This window comes from Syngnathoides biaculeatus, chromosome 2 (assembly GCF_019802595.1).
Source record: "Syngnathoides biaculeatus isolate LvHL_M chromosome 2, ASM1980259v1, whole genome shotgun sequence".
Classification (NCBI taxonomy): domain Eukaryota; kingdom Metazoa; phylum Chordata; class Actinopteri; order Syngnathiformes; family Syngnathidae; genus Syngnathoides; species Syngnathoides biaculeatus.
In genome coordinates, this window is record NC_084641.1 from 11,745,999 (window position 1) to 11,767,465 (window position 21,467).

The 21,467-nt window shown below is 40.3% G+C and overlaps 1 protein-coding gene across 1 annotated transcript in view; it reads right to left on the reverse strand.

The window, feature by feature from the left end:
* Positions 1 to 13,620: 13,620 nt before the first annotated feature.
* Positions 13,621 to 21,467, reverse strand: part of lhfpl4a (LHFPL tetraspan subfamily member 4a) — a 58,981-nt gene continuing 51,134 nt past the window's right edge. Inside the window, exons 6-7 of the mRNA XM_061833748.1 lie at positions 16,494 to 16,522; positions 13,621 to 13,699 (exon numbers count right to left, since the gene is read on the reverse strand). Of these exons, the coding sequence (XP_061689732.1) occupies positions 13,693 to 13,699; positions 16,494 to 16,522 (36 nt within the window). The 3' untranslated portion in view covers positions 13,621 to 13,692. The remainder of the gene's footprint in view (positions 13,700 to 16,493; positions 16,523 to 21,467) is intronic.

Below are 21,467 nucleotides of genomic sequence, written 5' to 3' on the forward strand. Positions count from 1 at the left end.
TAAAGGGCAGTTTTATTTGGACCATGTTCAATTTGAGTGTGTTTGCAATCATACAGGACCGCAGATCTCAAGGTGGGCCAACATTTGTATCCCTTTGTTCATTTTGAAGGCATTTTTTTTTGTCATGAATTATGTCATTTTTTATGTGATTGGAGCAACATTTGGAGCACATTAAACGCTCACATACAGTATTTGCAGTCATAAAGTCGCCTTTTAGGGATGTTTTAGGAAACCTGTCCTGTATCATTTGCTGAAAAACTCACCTATTTATTGTTTTCGTGCTCAAGCCATAGCCATGACTTATACCAAATTTTGCTTTGGCACCATCTGGGTGACATTTTGATGTCAAGCAATGTTGAACTCAGTGGAAGAGATTCTTGGAACATTTCCAGCATCCGTTTGAGTACTCCCAGCATGCTTTGCGGCACGTAAACAATGTTTAAAGTGCATGTTTTATGTCATTTATCTCTTCAGTTATTGTTTTATTAATTGTTAGTTATGCTATTCTGTTTGCTGTGGTCTGATCATTTTAGTTTTGATGTGACACAAGGGAGTGTGAACAACATCTTGCGCAATCACTTGGCTACACTTTCAGAGAGTGGGTGAAAGTAAGCTTCTGCTATCTATAAATGTAAGATTGTGATTGTTTGTCCCTCCCTGTGTTGTGAGTGACCATCATATGGTTGCTTTCATGCACACTGAAACATATTGCTTGCATGCATGCTACAATGTGATGTGCACGTTTTAGGTTGTACTTTGCTGGAGAGGTCATACAAAAACGTTTACAGATTTTGGACCTTGTTGTGCACATGAGCCACATTATAAGGTATCCTGTATATTTAGGAGAACATTTAAAACTTGTCAGGGCAACTTATCGTGGTTAAAATATGATATAATATGGGGAGAAAAGAAACTGGTTACCGTATCTATATACAGTATGTATTTTGTATAATCCATTATTTTACAAAATGATCATGACAACCCTAGTTTTCACTTCAAATGCTCTAATAAACACGAAAAAATATGTGCTCAACTGAACATCTTGCGGTCATAATCATGACTCCAACATAACCAGGCGCGCATGCTACTGATGCTTATTATATTCAGAAGTTATTCTCATTAAACTAATTGATTTAAAAATTTCTTCTTTCACACAAACATCACATTCTCCATGTTACATTTTGTTTTCATATTGTGGTTTCATTTATATAATACTGAGTTGCTATATTTACAACACCTGACAGCTCCTTGTAATATGACAACTTGTTGTACATCACAGATTGATTTTTAATTTCATATGAAAAATGATGTATTGTATTAGACTAGTTTGTGACCTTCCCTTTAAAATAGACATATTTGTGTGTGTGTGTTTGTGTGTATTGGTGTGTGTGTGTGTTTGTGTGTGAGTGTGTATGTGTGTGTGTGTGTGTGTGTGTGTGTGTAGGGGAGACACATTGAATTATTATCATCAGGTTGACCATGTGTGACAGCTTGATTTGTGTTGTATATCTTTAATATTTCTTCCATTTAGAAAAAAAAAACCCCATCTCCGTGCCTTTCATCCTATCCAGCTGTACGCTCGACACGCAACCAGGGGACTGTTTTTATAGACGACCTTGTAACCACACTTGGTCATGAGTCGCTGGCACTTCCTGGGCCAGGAGGTTGGCTTCATGGGCCTGCTTGGAAAGAAGCGAAAGTGGGCGTGATCAGATAGGAAACGGGAAACTCAAATACGACCGGCCACCGTGACGACGAGACCTTATAATGTAAGTGAAATCAATTAATATGACCTGAAGTGAACGATGTGGGCTACTCACGCAAAGCAATAGAAGCCAAAGTTGTGGCAGTAACACTGGTCGCAGTCTCTTCTGAACACGTTCCCTGGCTTGTAGTACTTGTCTTTAAATGTACACAGACCTGTCAACCAAATAAACAAACTGGGTAGTTTGAAAATAGTCCCTCAAAAACTTTTTGTTCATTTTTCTGCACTGAAGAGGTTGATCAGCAGGAATGTCCGAATTTACTATTTGTTTTTCCTCTCTCAAATTTTGAAACCTTGTTGTCTATGACTTTTTTAATCACTTAGTCACTTGCAATTAAAACATTTTTTCAAATGTCACTTTTGTCCTCATTATAGACTTTAAAATTTTATTTGAGTTAAATTATTCTTTTCGTGACTGACTTCATGCACCAGTTTACATGTTTATGGAATAATTACACTGTTATTCACATAAAAGTTCCTTATTTATGTCTTCACACAAGTTTTTCTTGATTGTTCATATCAAATTACAAGTTGTGTCCCATATTACTAAGCTTTTTTTTTTTTTTCAAACTTCAATGACTGTTTATACTCGTATTTCACATGCGATCATTTTGTGTTTATTACGACTTCCTTGCACGTCGTTAGTAATGTCTGTAAGCAGGAAATATAAATAAGCCAAGTGTTGATTAAAAAAGACAAAAAAATACTGCATCATGGTTGCTAGTACTGCAAGAAAAACAACAACAACTCGCCTTACCTTTTATGTGGTATATGGAAGCTTCTGTGCATTGGTTGCTCAAAAGAACGATGAGGGACAGACAGGAAGCAAAAACAAACACTGAAGAGCATCCAGGAACGTTCCTCTTTGTCTGTAACATTTTGGTTAAAAATAGTATGTCATTCATTGGCCAAAATGTCACTAGATGACAGTGCATAGGTCCTTTCTTCCCTGCCCACTTTTTTCAGTCTTCTAATTTCCTGTAAAAGTGAGTCTGACTTTATGATGAGGTTCGCCCGCTTTAATCTCGTGCGACTGTTGAGTCAACGCCACTAAATTCTTTCTGATGGCCCGGTAGACACTGACTAGCATTTATAGTTGCACACAAAGACACAGAGAAGGAGAGAGTAAGAGAGGGAGAGGAAAGGGAAACATCTCCTTTCTTTTTTTCCTAGCTTCCTCCAAAAACATCTCTGGGATGTGTGTTTAGATATTGGCTGCGTACTCAAGCATCACTAAATGTTACCTTTGCGAAGCTGGAGCCCAACTAATATTGTGCAAAACTGAAAATTGCAGATTTATACAGTTCTTTGCGTTTTGCAAATGGGTTCCAATGCTTGGAATCATTTTAAAGCACTTAAGGTTAACCTGACTATTATTTTTTAGGGATTGGTGACTTACAGTCCCACATAATGGTATCGAACTTATTTCAAGGTATTGGACACTGATTCCAGACCCTCATGATACTTAAGAAAAAAAACATGAAGTCGTCCTTGCCATGCATGTATACTGTATTTAGTATGGTCTAAGTGAGTACTCGCGTGAAAACATTTTTATTAAACATCCATTATTGTTGTTATCCATCCATCCATCAATCCATCCATTTTCTTTGCCGCTTACCCTCATCAGAGTCGGGGGGTGTGCTGGAGCCTATCTCGGCAGGAGGCAGGGTACACTGTGCTATACTGGTTGCCAGCCAAGCATCACATTGAGATAAACAGCCGCACACACAATCACACCTAGGGGCAATTTAGAGTGTCCAATTAATGTTGCACGTTTTTGGGATATGGGAGGAAACCGGAGTACCTGGAGAAAACCCACGCAGGCACAGGGAGAACATGGAAACTCCACACAGGCAGGGCGGGGATCGAACCCTGAATCTCAGAACTGTGAGGCCAACGCTTTATCGCTGATCCACTGTGCCTCCCTACTATTATTATTGTTATTATTTTTTATTATTAGTAGTAGTAGTAGTATATATAATCATTTAAAAACAGCACCGAATGTGTCCGTTTTCTTTTACGGGATGGATATTTCTAATTCCATGTATGAAATAAAATGAAATATTAGAGCAGCACTAAACAGGCTCAAAAAATGACATGTAAATATGTCTCAGCACAGAGAAAAGTAATGCTAACAAGCCTGCCAAATTTTAATGTATATAAAATCCAGTTTTAAAGCTCTGCACATGCACTGCGGGCATGTCGAATGGGTGCGCCAAAATAAATCGAACAACCCTGAGGGAGCGCAAACTTATACAATGCAAAAAAAAAAAAAAAAAAACATTCAGAGCCTCAACTTCAAAATTGAAAGATCATTGTGGACTATCATCATAAAAATAATTACCACTGTTGTTGGTGACAATGTCACAGCCGAACATGATACCTGACGACAGCAGGACGGTAGGAGGACGAACAGGTAGTTCGAGAGTGGGCACTGCCCATTCATTAGTGTTATGTTGTCTGGAATGAAATGTTCAGCTCACCATCTGCATGTTTTTAAAAAGTCAATATATCGGGACGTAACGTGGGTGAGCTAAATCATAAAGACCCACCCGCAAAATGGGGAAATTTTAAATTAGTGAAAAAGATGCTGAAGCTATTCCTCAACAATCTGCCATAATATTGCTATAAGTCTTTGCATATGTTTTCAGCACTTATCTTCAAACATAAAGATTTCTGCTTAGTGCATTTTTAATTTCCACTTTCCGATATTGACTTTGCCCTCCTGTGGGTTTCTAAAACATGCACGTTAGGCTAATTGAAAACAATAAACTAAAGTTGTCAAGGCCCACGAGGCAAATTTGGCCATTTTTTACATTGCATCTCTGTGACTGACCGGCACCAATTCCAGCTAGGATGGGTACACTGACAAGAACTGATTTTACCGGGTGCTGATCCCCCAGGACAGCAGTCCCTACTTTTCTCCAGCCAGTTCCCATTGGGAACACCAAAGTTGTACTAAAGAAGGGCAGGAGTAGCTCATCTGTAAAGACTTCGGCTCAAGAGCGTCATAGTTCCCGCTTTAGCTCTAATGTTAAAAAAATAAAATAAAAAAACAACAAATCCTTGAAGGGATGCTAAATATTTGCTGTCTGCTGTTGTGGCGCTCCAGAGCGAGTCAACGTCCCCACCAGCCACCTCAAGTGCTGCAGCACTGTTTGTGTGACCCTTTCAGTCCAAATCTCTCATTTCTAATTCGCTAATTATGTGGTTCACTGTCTGTGTATGCTGTGCAACACAAAGAACACAGCAGCGTATGAGTTGAAATCCCCCTTGAGTGATTCTGAGGAGTATAATAGAAATTTTGAAAAATGGACAGGAAGCAGGAAGTTTGCGGCGGCCAAGCAACTCCAGCTTGAAACCACTGCGGCTTCCACCTCCTTCCACAAAGTGTTTAGTTCAGTCAAGGGTAAAAACGTTGTTGTTGCCACCCAGTAAGAAAATTGTTGGATGAGTTCTGTGCGTTGTCAAGGAGACAACGGACAGAGCACATGACACACGAAAGGTGGCTGAACTGCTTGTGTGCTATTCAGTGAGGATGACAAGCATCACTTCACCCATAAATCATTCGAAACATTCATCCAACCATCCATCGTCCCCAGTTGAGGGTCGTGGGGAGCTCTGGAGCCGAGCCCAGCGGACTTTGTGCGGAAGGCAAGCTACATTGTGGCCTGGTTGCCAGTCAATCAGGGCACACAAAAAAGAGGCAACCTTTCAAAAGTCACTTTCACACTCAATTAGGGGGGAATTAAAACCACACTTCCCCAGCGGAAGTCAAATGAGTGAATTGTTACGCTATCAGTGATCATCCTCCCCAGTATTTCATTCAATTACAGTATACGCAACATTTATGGCGAGTTAAATATGATGAAAGGACCGGACAGTGTGGTGAGCCGTGCTGACTGTGGTCCACATAAACATTTAAACTTTCCACTTGTGGAATGTAGTAGTGCGAGATTGTCAAGGACCACACAGGATCCAGTGACCAAAATGCGTTTTTATTGTTAGTTTTAAGAAGGTGTTTTGCTGGCACGGTTGTGACTGGTTAGCACATTTGCCTCACAATTCTTTGGACCTGGGTTCAAATCCAGCCTCGCATGTTTGCATTTTCTCGCCATGCCTAGATGGGTTCTCTCCCTTAGCCAAAAAACATGCATGGTAGTTTAGTTGAAGATTCTAAATTGGATTTGGTTGGGCACAATCCTCTTATTTGACTCGAAATTTCATCAACTTCATTTTCCTGAAAGAGGCATTAAAATTCCAAAATGTTGAACAACCCGAGGGGCCTTTCATCTTGCAGGTTGTTGTCGCCTGTCTTTATTCATTTTGTTCGATTTCCACAAAACTTGTTTGCAGAGATCTAAGACTTCATCATAATTAACAGTTCAGAAAGAGGAATTATTCATTGTTTTCCACCAAAAAATTAATTCTTTGTGTCTAAATAGCATGTTGATATTTATCACACACTTTTCTCAAGGACCCTTGCTGAAATTCCTGCCTGTTCCTGCTTATTTTGAGGACGCAAATCAATTGAATTTTCTGATTGTCTGATGCTGTACAAACACAAAACTGGTTACCCACACACACTTTTTCAGAAATAAAGCTTGTGCACGTGATGTCACCATTTTCACGGCGCAGTATTGCCGGTCAAAAAAGGCTGCTCAACAATGTGGGGGGCATTGAACCGGAGCAGAATATACACAATGCCCGAGACTTGTTGTGCTGTTGGTTGTTACAACAGACCAGACAGATATCCAAATATATAATATATAAAAGATCGATGGATTTCGGCAATTAAATGGGGATGGATGGTTCCCAACCAAATACACACGACTGTGTAGCGATCGCTTCACTTCAGGTAGGAATTATTCTTCTTGATCTAAAATTCCCAATAAGTATTTTTTAATGCCAAGTTGGCTCATTAGAGAAAAATGCATATTTATAAAAAAAAAAAAAAAAAACGACAGGGAGTCATCTCCAACATACATGGTGCGTGTTGCTGCACGGCCAACCTCTCCCTGACAGACTTTTTTTTTTTTAATATGCATTGTTCTCAAATGAGCACAATGCGTATTTAAAAAAAGAAAATAAACCATCAGTCACACAGAGGTTTATGTAGGTTAACGTGTGGCACAATACGCTTCGTGTATGGAGGAGCCGACTCCATCTTATTTTTTTAAAATGCATTGTTCTCAAATGACCCATGACCCAACTTGGCATTATAAGTACTTCTTGGGAAACGCTACGGAGGAGCCGATTCGCTTGTCCTCTTTTTTTTTTTCCAATCATAGTTAAAGCCCAGGTGTCATCCCTATAAACATTCTAAAATAGATATTGTAATGGAAAATACATATAACAGTATTCACTTCAATGTCTATACGAAAAAAAAGTGAGTGGAGAGCCCATCATCCATGCACAAAGTTGCGCAATTGAGTGTCCCTCAACAAGTGGTCGCCATATTAGTCGCGTCATCTGTCCTTGACATCATCGTCACTTCCGTCGTTGAAAACGCGCAGTGCCTGCTACTACGGAAGCCGAACAACAGAGATATTCGCATTTTTCTGACGCCCCTTCTGACACAAGTTCTTTTCGAAAAGGACAACACCACACAACCGAGTGAAGTTACCGGGACAATATTACACTGTTGTTTTGAGCCCTCAGGGCAATATTACACTATTGTTTCGAGCCATATTCAGATGATATCCGATCATGGCCAAACCATATCCCGTCCGATCCACTCCTGTGGCGGCTTATGACAGAGCCAAGCGGTGCTGCTTTAGTCACAGTCGAGCCGGGGCGCTTTATGCGCGCACGCGACTGTGTAACGCATTCTCGGCTGGGTTCTTCAGAGCCACCCCCGTTCGCAAAGCCCGACGTGCAGCCTTCGCAGATGCTGTGACCGCTGAACGCTGACTTTCGGCGCTCGTGGTGGCATATAGGGACAAGGTGGCACCGAGTTATGTTGCTTTTAGGGGTATGTTCAAATTCGCCACCGTACTCGATGAACACTATCGAGGCATTGTTGGCTGGGCGACGCGCACATCGACACATTTCATACTCAGATCTTTTGTTACGTTATGAGAGAGACCGATTACGTGGTCCGCCCCACACTATTATTTTTTTTAGTAGCTGTATGCGCACATCAACACATTTCATACGCGGATCTTTTGGTACGTTATGAGAGCGACTGATTACGTGGTCCGCCCCAAACAATTTTTTTCTTTTTTTGGAGCTGTATACACGCCTACCTGTTACTTGGAACCCACGAAGCTCTCGTCCTCTGCACCCGTGCAATCCATTTTTCACAACGAACAGGGTCTCTATCAAACTTATGAAGGGTAATTCCATTCTCCCGAGTGTTCAAGCAATGTCCAGCAATGCAATGAGCCGGGATTTTGGCTAACACGAAGGAACAACGAGCTACCTTCCTGGAGGTAAAACTAATGGAAACAAACGAGTCCACGAGGGGGCGCCGCTGTCCTTTACGTCACTTCCTGCTTCTTCTCGAAAACAAATTCCTTGAAAGGATTTTCATGGCGGGAGTTACAAAAAGCTGTATACGTCAAAATCATGTTTTGTGGTGAAAAAACACATGGCACCATATTGGCTGTGGGGTTTTCAATAATAATATCCCAAAAATCATCCGTGTGACGACACTTGACCGTATTTAATGAATGCCCATTTGTGTAAAAGCAGGGGTCATTTATTTAAATAATGGAATTTGTATTGAATACTATTTGAAAAGATCGATGTATTTTGGCAAAGGTTAACGTGTAGCCAAACACACTCCCGCATTCACGAGTCGTCTCCCCATTGAGAACAGACCCAGCAACGAAGTATTTGTATGCGTCCAGACTTTTCTACGCTTTCAAACTCTTCCATGTAAATCTGGACATCTTACTCACCAGATACATGTGTAGATTCAGTTGTCCGAGACAAGCGCAAGCAGGGTAATAGTCCAATTTCTTATCGGCAAAAACATCGACTTTGGCATTAAATGTGGGTCTTCTATGCCAAGTGTCTCTCATTTTTCCACGTACCTTCATTTATTATCACCTTCTAAATGTTAATGGTATCGTACACAACTCTGGGCGTCGTGCTATAAGACATATTTTTGTGTAATCTCCAAACAAGTTAGCATTGAGCAATGCTTTGCTTGCCCGGCAGTATGTCCAGTCATGTGACTTTGGTGACGTCGGTGCATGAGCTCTATAGGCAGCGTGGTAGTCGTCCTTCTACAAGGAATTACGTACTATTTCTGGACAAGCAAATAAAATATAGATTTTAGCCTTTATACCCTCTTCAATACTTTGGTTACCTTTTGTTGACACAAATATTTCTCCGTTAATTCATTTTTTAAAGGGTTTGTCCCCAAAATGATCATGGCAGAGATGGAGCCATCCCAGCTGACCGGGTTAGAGACAGGGGGTACACCCCTGGTCAATTTCATGGGTCTGACAAAAAACATATCCATAATATTGCCAAATATCATATTCCACTATATTGTACTTCTTCTTTTCCTTCCGGCTTGTCCTGTTAGGGGTCGCCACAATGTGTCATCTTTTTCCATCTAAGCCTATCTCGTGGATCTTCCTCGCTAACACCAACTGCCCTCATATCTTCCCTCACAACATCCATCAACCTTTTCTTTGGTCTTCCTCTCGCTCTTTTGCCTGGCAGCTCCATCCTCAGCAGTCTTTGACCAATATAGTCACTCGCACTCTTTCTGGACATGTCAAAACCATCTGCACTCTCTACCTTTGTCTCCAAAACGTCCAACTTTGGCTGTCCTCCAAATGAGCTCATTTCTAATCTTATCCAACCTGCTCACTCCGAGCGAGAACCTCAGCATCTTCATTTCTGTCACCTGCACTTCTACTGTTCTTCTTTAAAGTTGAATATGGGGTACAAAAGTCAACTACTATAGGTTGGACTCCATATTAAAGATACAATTTAATGTCCCTAATATGTAACAAAGTGTCCTGGTTTGCGTGCGATAGACCACATTGAGCAAAAAGCGAGTGATCATTAATAGATGTTTAATTGGACATTTTCATTATTCACAGAGGGTCTGGTGCTCTCACCCAATGCCACCACATACGCCCGTGTGCGTGTATGCATGTGTGTGAGTATATGTATGTGCGTGCATAGTTGTACTGAGATATTTTTGGTTTTGTGACGCAGCCACAGAACTTGATGCTTTGGTAAGATATTAATGACATAAAGAGTCTCCTGTTTGAATGAATCTCAACTTGCTGCATCATGACAGCTATGAATCCTAAATTCCCCCCGTCAGCTGGTAGGATCAGGAGAAATGAAGATCTGTATCGCATTTATGCAGGAACATCTTTTTACTGTCGCCTCTGTGGTTTCTTTGTATTCTTATGGAGATTTATTGAATTACAGTCATTCAGTGGAACTGAACTTTTTTTCAACATTTTTTTTATTTTTTAATTTTTAATGATTTTTTTCATTTTATTAATTTTACATTTTTTAATTTTTTATTTTTATTTTAATTTTTCAATGAGTGAATAAGTAACTAGATAATATAGGAAAAGAAGACAAAAGATGCATTAGCTATAAAAAAAAAAGGTGACAAAAGTAAAGCATTATATACATAGGTATTGTGGACCTGAATATTCACCATTTCGCATGCACAGTAACCGTCACAATCGTCTATAATTGCTGTATTTGCACCACAGGGTGCTGAGGACTCCACCCACCTAATGGAGAGGTAGGTTCAGGCCCAGGAGTCCACCTGAGAGCGGCCGGGTGGACGGGACAGCTTCCATACCGATGGCTAAACGGTGATCCACTGGCTCCACCAAGGCACTCTGAAAACCGCCCACCCAGAAGAGGCCACAGAGATGCCAGCTCCCTGACTGGAAGTCATTGGCTCTATACCATGTGTACTGTAAGTGGCCCCTGAGTGGTGTGGTGCATTAAAATCTGGGCAGGCTTGCTCAGGAACCAACCGCTACATCCCTCCACGACCCACCCGCAACCTGATGCCCTCCTGAGATAGATGTTTGTAGTGCATAAGAAGAAAGGGGATGAGTGAACGTAATGTATTCAAATCACGGGCAGGTAGGATGGTGGGAGAAACAGGGAATCTAGATTGGGAAACTGCACTGACGTACTGAAACCCGGTCCAACAGCCATCCTTTCCCGACCCCACACCAGCCCCCCCAAGAAAGCCTGGGTGTGTGTGTGTGTGTGTGCCTGGATGTGACCCGTGAACAAATATTTATAGTTAATGGTGTGAGTGTGTGTGCTCACTGAGTGATGAAGAGGGGCGGCTCCTGGAGGTCAGGCCCATCCGGCAGGACAACTACAGAGAGAGATGGCCGCCACAGCCATCCTAAACCCTGAACTCAATATTATTTGGGACTTCACGCTTACTGGCCACTTCATTAGGTGCACTTCTGCAATCAAATGCGATCTACTACAAGAGCTAGACTAAAAAGAAGTATGCAAAATATTACATTAAAAAATACAGTGCAATACACAACCATCTTACAAAATAGTAATGTTCAGCATTGACAAATTAACTGCAAGGCTCATTATGAACATGATGTTTACAGTGTACCCCAATATGGTTAATCCTGATTAACATTGCTGTTCCATTTAACATTTTGAGGTGCTTAGAGCTGTCACATTATCGGTCACAGGTTGTCTTATTTGGGATCTTATTTCTTGGTAAATTTTATGTTGTAAAATTCACATTGTTATTTCAAAATGATCACATTTACAATAGCTGTATTTCACTTTAACTTTTCAATGTTAACAAATTCGCCATATAATAAAATTCAACCTTTAAAATTCAAACGCAATTCCCATACTTAGACTGAGTTTTGGGTTCTGATTTGAAGTAACCCTGCCTTCTAAACTCAGCCAATCCATTTACGCTTTTTTAGTATCTGACGTCACGTGACTAAGAAAGTGTAACTGGATTGGTTGGTTGTTATATGGTTAATTTCAGACAGCGAATTGTAGCCAGTTGAATCTCAGGAGATTGAAAATATTGCATTTGAATTTTAAAGGTTGAATTTTTTTTATATGGCGAATTTGTTAACATAGAAAAGTTAAATTGAAATACAGCTCTTGAAAACGTGATCACTTTAAAATAACTGTGAGTTTTACAACATAAAATTTTCAATGGAATTTTTAATTCAACTCCTGGTGGCACATATTTACTTCCATAATTTAACCCTTATTAGGAAACTTATTTAAATGAGAAAATCAAAATATCAATTTACACATAAGCTGTTGTTTTGAATGTAAAATATTTTTATTTGACCCTCTCAAAATGTTTTTGAGAAACAAATTGTCATAGTGAGCTGTAGTACTATTCACGTATAGGAATTAGACAATAAAACGTTGAAATCAAAATCAGCATCGTATCAGCATAAATCATGAAAAGCAACAAACTCATTTCCGACAACTTTAAAATAAATCAATGAATTGATTTCTTTCTTTCTCTCTTTTCAAATAAATGCATTTTAGGGGTGTTGAGATTTCAAGGAGCAGTCATTCATCAGTGAGTTAAAATTAATTGCAAGAATGAACCGATGTGACACAACGACAACCATCCATACGAAAGAGAGCAAAAAGTGAACCTTAACATAAAGCTAAGTATAGAGCAACACATTAATCAAAGAAAGTTTCTGCCAAATACCGTCGTGATTATTTCGTAACACAAAACAAACTTAAAAAAAGCAAACAATATTTTTTTTCTTTTTTCCATGTAACATGATATTTTGGCAACATTTCAAGCTTGAACAGAAAAATTAACAAGAATCCGAATAAAAATCACTAGACATTAATCATCATTGCCCCCCCCCCACACACACACACACAACAAGATGTCTTTATACATGGTATTGCATGACAGAACAATTAAATGACATTTACACCATGGTCCCCAAACAAATTTGAAAATCAGAAAATACTTGCCCCCCAATGGTTCTCTGTGGTTTTGAATTGCAATTTAACAAGATTATTTCAAAGAAGAGAAACATTTGCCGCCAAATCAAAGTAAATAATCTGAACAAGACATCTTGGTTATTCAGTTCATTCGCTTAACTGGAAAGTGAGCGGAGCTCAAATTCGCAGTCAGATTCGGCTCATATCGCTTGAGCGCTCAGTTGGAGTGTTGCAGTCGTTTAGTAGCAAAAAAAAAACCAAAAAACAACCCTACAGTGTCAATACTGATTTTGCTGGTTCTGCACCACTGGATCGAGAGTTCTTAGAGGCACCTGGAGTAGTAGAAAGATGTGCTCATCAGGGTTAAGACCGCATCAGTTCCTTGTTAAGGTTTATTTCAATTCAGCGTCAACTCCTCAGGGTTGAGGAAAAAAAAATAAAAAAGGAGCTCGGCCTGGCCAACGTGTGGCCAATGACGCTTGTAAGTCCAAACAGGACTACACAGGCCTCTTTCGAGTTTTTCTTTCACTCCCTTAGAAGATTTTTTTTTGTTTTGTTTTGTGAAAGACGTCCAGGACCATTAAAAGTATTCCCAAATGAGAAGAGGGTAGGAAAATCCTGATATATTCCCTATCAAGACACATTGCCACCTTCTTTATGCAAAGTATAGCGATGGAAAATGTCCATACTTGGGTAACAGCAAGTCGACTACTTCTTTCATAATTGTAAAGAAAGCAAAAAATAATAATAATAAAAATCCCACATTTTCTACAATGTCAACCCGCCTTTCTATATATCGTAACAATTTGCACACAGTTCATTGGTGGCTTCAAATCAAGGCTTGGCACTGCGATGCTTTGATGAGGCAAAAACTGTGAGCGTGACAGCATCATTAGATTCAGCATAAGCGCTATTTTCATAGTGCCTGCTCGGCCCAGCTCGGAAACCCAGTGCAGTCGATCCAAATGCGTCAAAAGGGATGAACAAGGGATGCAGCCACGTCAGCGTCTACAAGACATACTTGTTCCCATTATGAGCCATTAATACAGTGCTGTGTATACAGCGTCCTGAGAGTTAGCTAGCAAGCATCCAAAAAAAGAATCTCACATCAAGGAGTACATCTAGCTATCTACTCGTGACTGGACCTGGACTGTATAAAATATGGTCAAAGAATGCATACGGGGTGTTCCTGCAGAGTTAGGCTGAAGTGTGACTCACGTTTGGAATTGGCGTCCTGATCCGTTTACAGTAAACATGTACTTCTGGTACGGAGTAAACATACCTTCACTACTAGTTTACTTATCAACAATCAGATGTATGCTACACCGTTGATATCAAGTCCAAAATTACGGTTTAAACAAATTTTTGCCCCTGTAAGTACAGTTGAACACAGTTGTTGCCAGAAGGCTGGTCAACCTTTGTTTTGTTTTGTTTTTAATTTATGATTCACAATCATTTTCAATGAAAAAATGAACAGGCATTAATAGTTAGCATTAATTCTACATTTATATTATAAATGATCTAAACCTCACCCTCAATGTCGTCACTTTTGGTTAAGACGTGTGTGTGTGTGTTTTTCACTTGTCTTGATTGTATGTTTTAAAACTAACAGGTCTCATCAGGTCGTAATACATATTTTAACTACCCTTATTTTTGAGAGAAAGGGCGAAGAGAGTGACAAATGTTCAACAAGCTCTGTGGGTCCAATAGATTTGACATCGGCCTGCAGTTGATACATGATATGACTTATTAATTGCATTTCAAAATGCCCAGCGGCATTCACACGTTGCTGGTGCAGCAAAAATGGGCGCAACGATCGACATTTGTAGTGCAAAGCTTATAGGATTAATGTCTTTTGTTTGGAATATAAGGAATACTTTCACCTTCAGCAAGGATGTTATGTCATCTTTGCTGTTGTTTTTTTATGTGTCTTACTATTATGAGCATGGCAGCACAAATTATTTAACTCACTTGTACTCCAGATCCTAAATGTGCAAATCCAGGTTTTGTCCCCTATGCATAACGCATGAATTTTCCTGACAAAATTGATAAAAGACGCTGAGATCAGATTCTCTCTTACTCCTATTATGGTGTTGTCTGAGAGCACTTTTGTGAGTGTTGGTCATGTGTAATTGGGAAAGAAAAATATATATAGTAAATCATGAAAAAAAAAGTTGATGATTAAAGACGTTGGTCAGATTTGCTGAAATATCTGGACATTGGGATTCAATGGGAAATTGAACAAAAGCACATGTAATATTATTTGAAGTGAAACCAGTGTCCAACCATGAGCATGCGCAAAAAAAAAACCAAAATATTATGACCCATTGACATTTTTGTACCAAAATCATAAATGCATGGATGCATTTTGGTACAAAAATGTCAATGTATTTGTAAGCATTTATCCATTATCCGAGCTGCTCATCCTCACAAACGTTGTGGGTGTGCTGGGGTTGATCCCAGCTATCTTCAGGCAGGAGCAATTATTTTTTACATCAAATGCATTTTCGTCAATTTTCTACTAATGACAGTACATTACCCTTAGTACAAAATCCTACTTAATTAATTAGTAGTGATATTTAGTTTGTACAGTCAGGTGAGGGCGGTTGTAAAATGATTGACAGTCAATTTTCAAAATACGCGAAACTAAATTTGTGAACGCTACCATGTGTTGAATAACTTCTTGAATGTTGAATCAGAAGCCCTTTACAAAATGGGTAACATTATGAAGGCTTTATAAAGCTCGGGCAAACGTTGCAAAATCTGGACATTGATGGGACCACCGATCCTAAATAACCACCTGGAGCACATTTTGACATACTAATTATCTAATTTCAATTATTGTGCCCCTCTCATGTAGCTGCAGTTAATCTTTAAAGTATGGGTGATTTTATATGTGTAAATAAGGATTCATCCACTTTTTGTAAATCAGGACCAAACTGTTAAAATTTGCTTCCAGTTATAAATTTGGGTTCGCTTTTTAGCAAGATAAAATTACTCCTATGCTTCATTGTTGGTTTATAATCCTGACTTGGTTCCCCTTATAACTGCCAAAACTGCAGCCCTATTGTGAACAGTATTTTAAAATCTTGTCGATGTATTTATGCCCATTGATAACTGCCAATGGACAGTAAATAAAGGTATCCCCTCTTTTATCTGACTTACAGCAATTAACTATTTTATGAACCATTTATAAAGCCGTAATAATGATACCTATTCGAGAACAATAAGATTCTTCCTTTATTAACAAGTGTGCATTACGTTTTTGTTGTAGTAACTCTGGCAGCATTTCGATCATTGATCATTGGAAGTCCAACAGGCACCGCACCTTGTCCAATGATCACATTTAGTCTCCCTACTGACTTGGAGACGTGATATAAACACATCAACGGATTATGAATTTGTAATATATATGTGTGAAATATGCTCGCCCAAAAAAAAAAAAATCACAGAGACAATATGGTTCTTCATCTTGGAAAGCTTCTCACATAAATCAAAATTTGAAATATATTTTCCCCACATCACAAATATATTTGTTGAGGAAATCAAGTGTTCAATCCACAATACAGACATTTTTTTCTTTTTTTCCAAAATATAGTTTATCCCAATGACTTTATTGTTGATTTATGTTTTGTTTTATTTTACATAATTTTGCACACTGGCTGTCTGTATTAATGAGATCCTGATCATTGGAAAGAAGAAGAAAAACAGAGAAGAGGGAAAAGAAACAGAGAAGAGTAGTAGAAGAAGAGAAGATGTCCAGTGTGATCATTGTCCTCAGTGAAGACGTTGCACTCCGTACCTTGGCTCCCTTCTATCCCGAACCTCAATCTAAACATAAATAAAAACACCACCAACAAAAACACACACATGAAAAGATAGTCAACGAATTTTGTCATAATAAAGTACAGGGTTCCCTTGTTATTCGCAGGGGTTATGTCACCCACCCCCAGCGAATAACAAAAATCCACAAATGGTTAATGCTGTTTATTAAAATACGTATGTGTATGTATCAGATTTTTGCCACCATGAAACTTAAAAGTCTTGAATTTTCTCCAAAATGGAGGGCACACATTAAGTGCACAAGTTCCGTAATGTGCAAATGTTACTGTGTGACTAGACCAATGAAGTACACCTGAACACACCAGTTACGTTGTTTGGAGGTTTTAGCATGTATGCAAGCTACCATAAGATGGCGGTCACCAGGCAGTGAGGAGCAAGACCTATTTCACATTTTAAGCAGAAATTCTTACATTGCCCCACACGCTGACGGTTTAGGCAAGTCATTCCTCAAGATGTTGTTCACACTCAGTAATTTCTTTATTTTTGACTTTCCTCAGACAGCCCTGGTTGTTGGGTTGCATGGCAATGATTGGACAAACCTTAGACTAACCACCTGGAGCAGATTTGGTCATACTGTCTAAAAGCTGCTCTCGTAGCTGCCAGTCGTGCCAAAGAACTGAACAAGCCTGACCACATCTTGATTCCAAAGTGCTACCATGACCTGAGTCACGTTTTCAGCAAGGGTTAAGCAGTGGCCCTGCTCCCTTGCCGTCCATCTGATTGCGCCATCAATCTTTGCCTGGAACCACACTCCCTACTGTTGGACTTTACAACCAGATGGAGATTCTGGAGAAGTACATCTCTGAACTGCTGGCTGCAGGTATTAGTCAACCTTCTTCCTCCCCAATGGATCACTATTAAAGACAAGTAACATGCCATTGTGAGACTCAGCATTCCTTCCTTTCCATAAGGCCTGCATGTTTTCCGAATTTGACCTGCGAAACGCTTAACACTTTGTCGACATTAAAGTGGGAGGTGAATGGAAAACTCCTTTCAATACACCGCTAGGTCACTACCAATTTCTCATATTACTATATAGATTAAGCAACAATCCCACAGTTTTTCAGAAAGTATTAAATGATGTCCTCTAAAGACATGATTGACAAGTTCGTTTTCATATAACTTGATGACATTCTGATTTTCTTGCAAACCCCCTCCGAATCATGAACATCAATGTGCGACTGGTATTCCAGAGGATCTTGTGGGTCTCCAGGTCGTAGATCAGGCTCAAAATTCCCATCTAACCTGGGCCCGGGAATCAATAGAACACTGTCCATTTTGCATCAGCGCTTGTGGTGGCCATCCATGGAGACGGACACTCGGTCATTTATCTCTGAATGCGTTATACGCATCTGAAGCAAGACCTCAACTAGGTCCAGCTTTCGACTCCTGCTCCCATTGCCCATTCCTAGCCATCCATGTCCCCATATCGGCCTTGGGTTTGTTACTGTTCTTTCCCATCAAGAGGCAACACAGTGATTCTTAGTGGTGGACTGATTCTCAAAGGCAGCCCATTTCATCACACTCTCTGAGCTCCCATCCCCAAAGGAGACCGCCAACCTATTCGTCCAACATGTTTTCCGCTTGAATGGCATTTCATCTGACATTTCCTGTGACTAGGGACCCCAGTTCACCTCGCAGGTCTGCGGAGCATTTTTTGAAGCAGTAGGCATTGGAGTGAGTCTCTCTCCTGGTTTCCATCTCCAGATGAATGATCACTGTGAGTACACTAATCAGCAGCTAGAGAAAGCCCTCAGTTGCATGACTCAGTCAAACCCTGCTTTGTGGAGCACCCATCTTGTGTGGATTGAGTATGCCCATAACTCCCTGCCAAGCACCTCCTCAGGTATGCCCCCCAAGGTCTAACCTCTTTTCATTACATCTTCATCTCAAGGGAACCAAATCACAGTACCCTCCTTGCAGAACCCCATGTGCCGGTGTTCAAAGATCTGGAGACAAGCTCGCTCCGCTCTGCTTCATGTCAGGGCAAGGTCTCGTGTGCAAGCCAACGATCGCCGCACCGCTCCGCCAGTTTACAATGTTGGCCACAGTGTATGGCTGTGTTCAAAGACCTTGCCGCTTAAGGTGAATTCCAGAATATTGGCTTCCGGGCTCACTGGCCATTATGAGATTGCGGTTTTGGTGAAACATTGTGCTGTATGTCTTAAGATCCTGACTAAGCTTTGGGTCCTTCCTACTTGTCATGACTCTCAAATTAAACTGGCCTCTATGAACCCATTACCTTGCTAAACTCTTCACTCTCTGTTCTAAGAAATACTGATCAGCTTTTTCCCTCATGTCACCCAGGCACTCAGTCCCTGCCTCCTGGCTTGCTTACATGCCTGCTTGCAGAGTTCCCCCATGCCAGATTCCTCACTCGCACTCCCTTCGCACCTGCCACTTTACCTGCATCTGCTTCCCCTTATCCCCATGTCTGGCACCAACAAACCACCCATAGTCCCTGATATCCCTGGGCACCGTTTCCCCCTGTTTTTCTATTACAGTGGAACCTCGGAGTTTGACCATAATTTGTTCTTGTGACGTGTTCAATCCTAGCTGTTCAACCTCCGAACCACATTTTCCCATAGGAAATAATGTCAATGAGTTCAAGATATTCCCGACCTCAGAATAGAAAATTCCCATTTTAATTCCCATTTAAGTAAAAACATGTACACACTGCATTTAAACAATAAAAAAATGCATGAACTTAAAGCAACCTAAATGTGTATCATTTACCTTTTTGGTGGTGGTGTGATGGCTCGAGACGGAAGGAGAAAGTGTTACAGCAAAGTCACCCTACTTGATTCAACTGCGTAATTCTTCAGTACCGTCTCCATTTCTTCTATTATCTACAGTCTTTGCTTTTTAATGCCAGTCACTACTTTGGCAACCATACCTGCCTTTTATTACATTTTTATTCTTTAGGATAGTCGAAATAGTCGATTTAGCCATATGATACTTGCTAGCAGGAGTCGTGACAAACACGCACCACATTTCCGTACTTAGCGTACTTAGATCCAGTGTGTTTCGCTCAACTTTCCTGTTCCTTCAATACCTGTTCCACCAATGTCTTTCTTTGGGCCCATGGCAAAGAAAATACTGAAAAAATAACAATCTAGAGACGTACTCACGAAGGAACACGCTCATGCTATGAGCATGGACTGGCTTAAGCATGAGTGACTGCTTGACTTGAACTGGGCAGCGGCTGGTCTTGTCACCACCCCGTAGGCTTTCGGGATCACTCGGCTTGAGTCAGCTACCTGGTCAACATGACCAGGTGTCCGGACACAGAGAATTAGGTCGAAAACCAAGGGATATTTTTGTTGGGTTTCCCAATTTGTACAACAACTGAGACGTTCAAACTCCCAAGCTTCCACAGTATAAGGAAATAAATGCTCTAAGTTTACTTGCTTTCCAGGCTTCGCTCACCGCTAGTTGATTAAAAAAAAACAAAATAGATAATGCGAAGGACTTTCCGTTAAACTGACAAAAAGTATAATTTATTCTGTAGTCTTCCTGAATTTTGGGCATATTTTAGGTCAAATTTACACTCAGTTCCCATCGACCGTGGCAGCACTGTTTGCTTTAACGGCGCACTTCATTTGAACTCGCATTTTAAGATCAATGCATGTACATTCTCCCTCGACCAGTCGCACGCTGGTTGCATTTTGTCATGGCTTTCTAGGGATGAAACATGGACGCAGAGCAGCTTTGTCACACATTTATGATCCGGACAGAGTCCTCTGTAGTTTACATGGTCGGTGGGGGCCCATGTTTGCTACTGTTTGATAGAAATTTTTTGTCAATAACAAAGCATTATGTACAGGTGTGTCACAGCTGGCATTGTAACTAAATGAAAAAAATGGCTTAATTTTAGAAAATATGGATCCAACAAATATGCAACCTATCGTACTTCCACATTCAGCTAAACAAGTGAAAGCCCTTCTTCTGTGCTTGGGTAAATGACAAAGAGAATGGAGACAAAGCACCCTTAGGAACATTAACTATCTACAATGTCTCTTTTTTTTTTTTTTTTTTTTTTAACAAGATACCACACTTTCTCACAGAGCCACCGAACATGACGATATCTGATATTTAGGTATATTATCATCATATCATTATTGCTTGACTATATTTATACAAGCAATATGTTGAACGTTTGTCCAAAGACATGAAACATAAAGAAAACTAAATTTGACCAAGTTCAGCTTCAAAAACTTCACGTCGTCAACCCCAAATTACACTCGACAGCATACGCAGGAAGTCCACTAACCTATTTTCTAGGTTTGGTCATGTGACTTTCCTCATGTACTGGATACAACGGTTCCCGTCATAACCGACTGCCTCTGACTTGCATGGAGCCATTTTTAGTACAGATAATGTTTCACACCTGAAACGTGACTGTCGTGGCAAATATTTTGCCAATTAAAATTAGTCGCTGTCATCCACAGCGATCACCGCCCATTACGTTTACCAACTATTCCGTTTTGTCCACGATGTCCGTGGCTCCTGGGACGTAGTGAAAATGTAACTTGAGCTGCCTTGTGCAGTGCATCTTTTTAAAAGCCTCAACCAGATGGCAAAATTGCCGACTATGAAACATTTGTTGTTATTTTTCTACCCCCCTCAACCCTGGACTGGCCTTTCTAGGATAGCCCACTGAGCCTTTCTGTGAGTAGCTACCAAAGACAAATTCTCAACTTGCTCCAGCACTTTTATCTGCTTAATTCACCATGAAATGAAACTCTTTGGCATTCAAGATGATTCATTATTTTGGAGCTGGAGAAATACCTGGATTAAACCCCCTTCAATAAGCCCCCACAAACACAACAGACACACACACACACACACATTTTCTTTGGCATTGTGTGAAGAGGATAAAATGACATGCAATATCACAGCAACGCCTGTTCTCACAAGTCCTTTTTTAGAA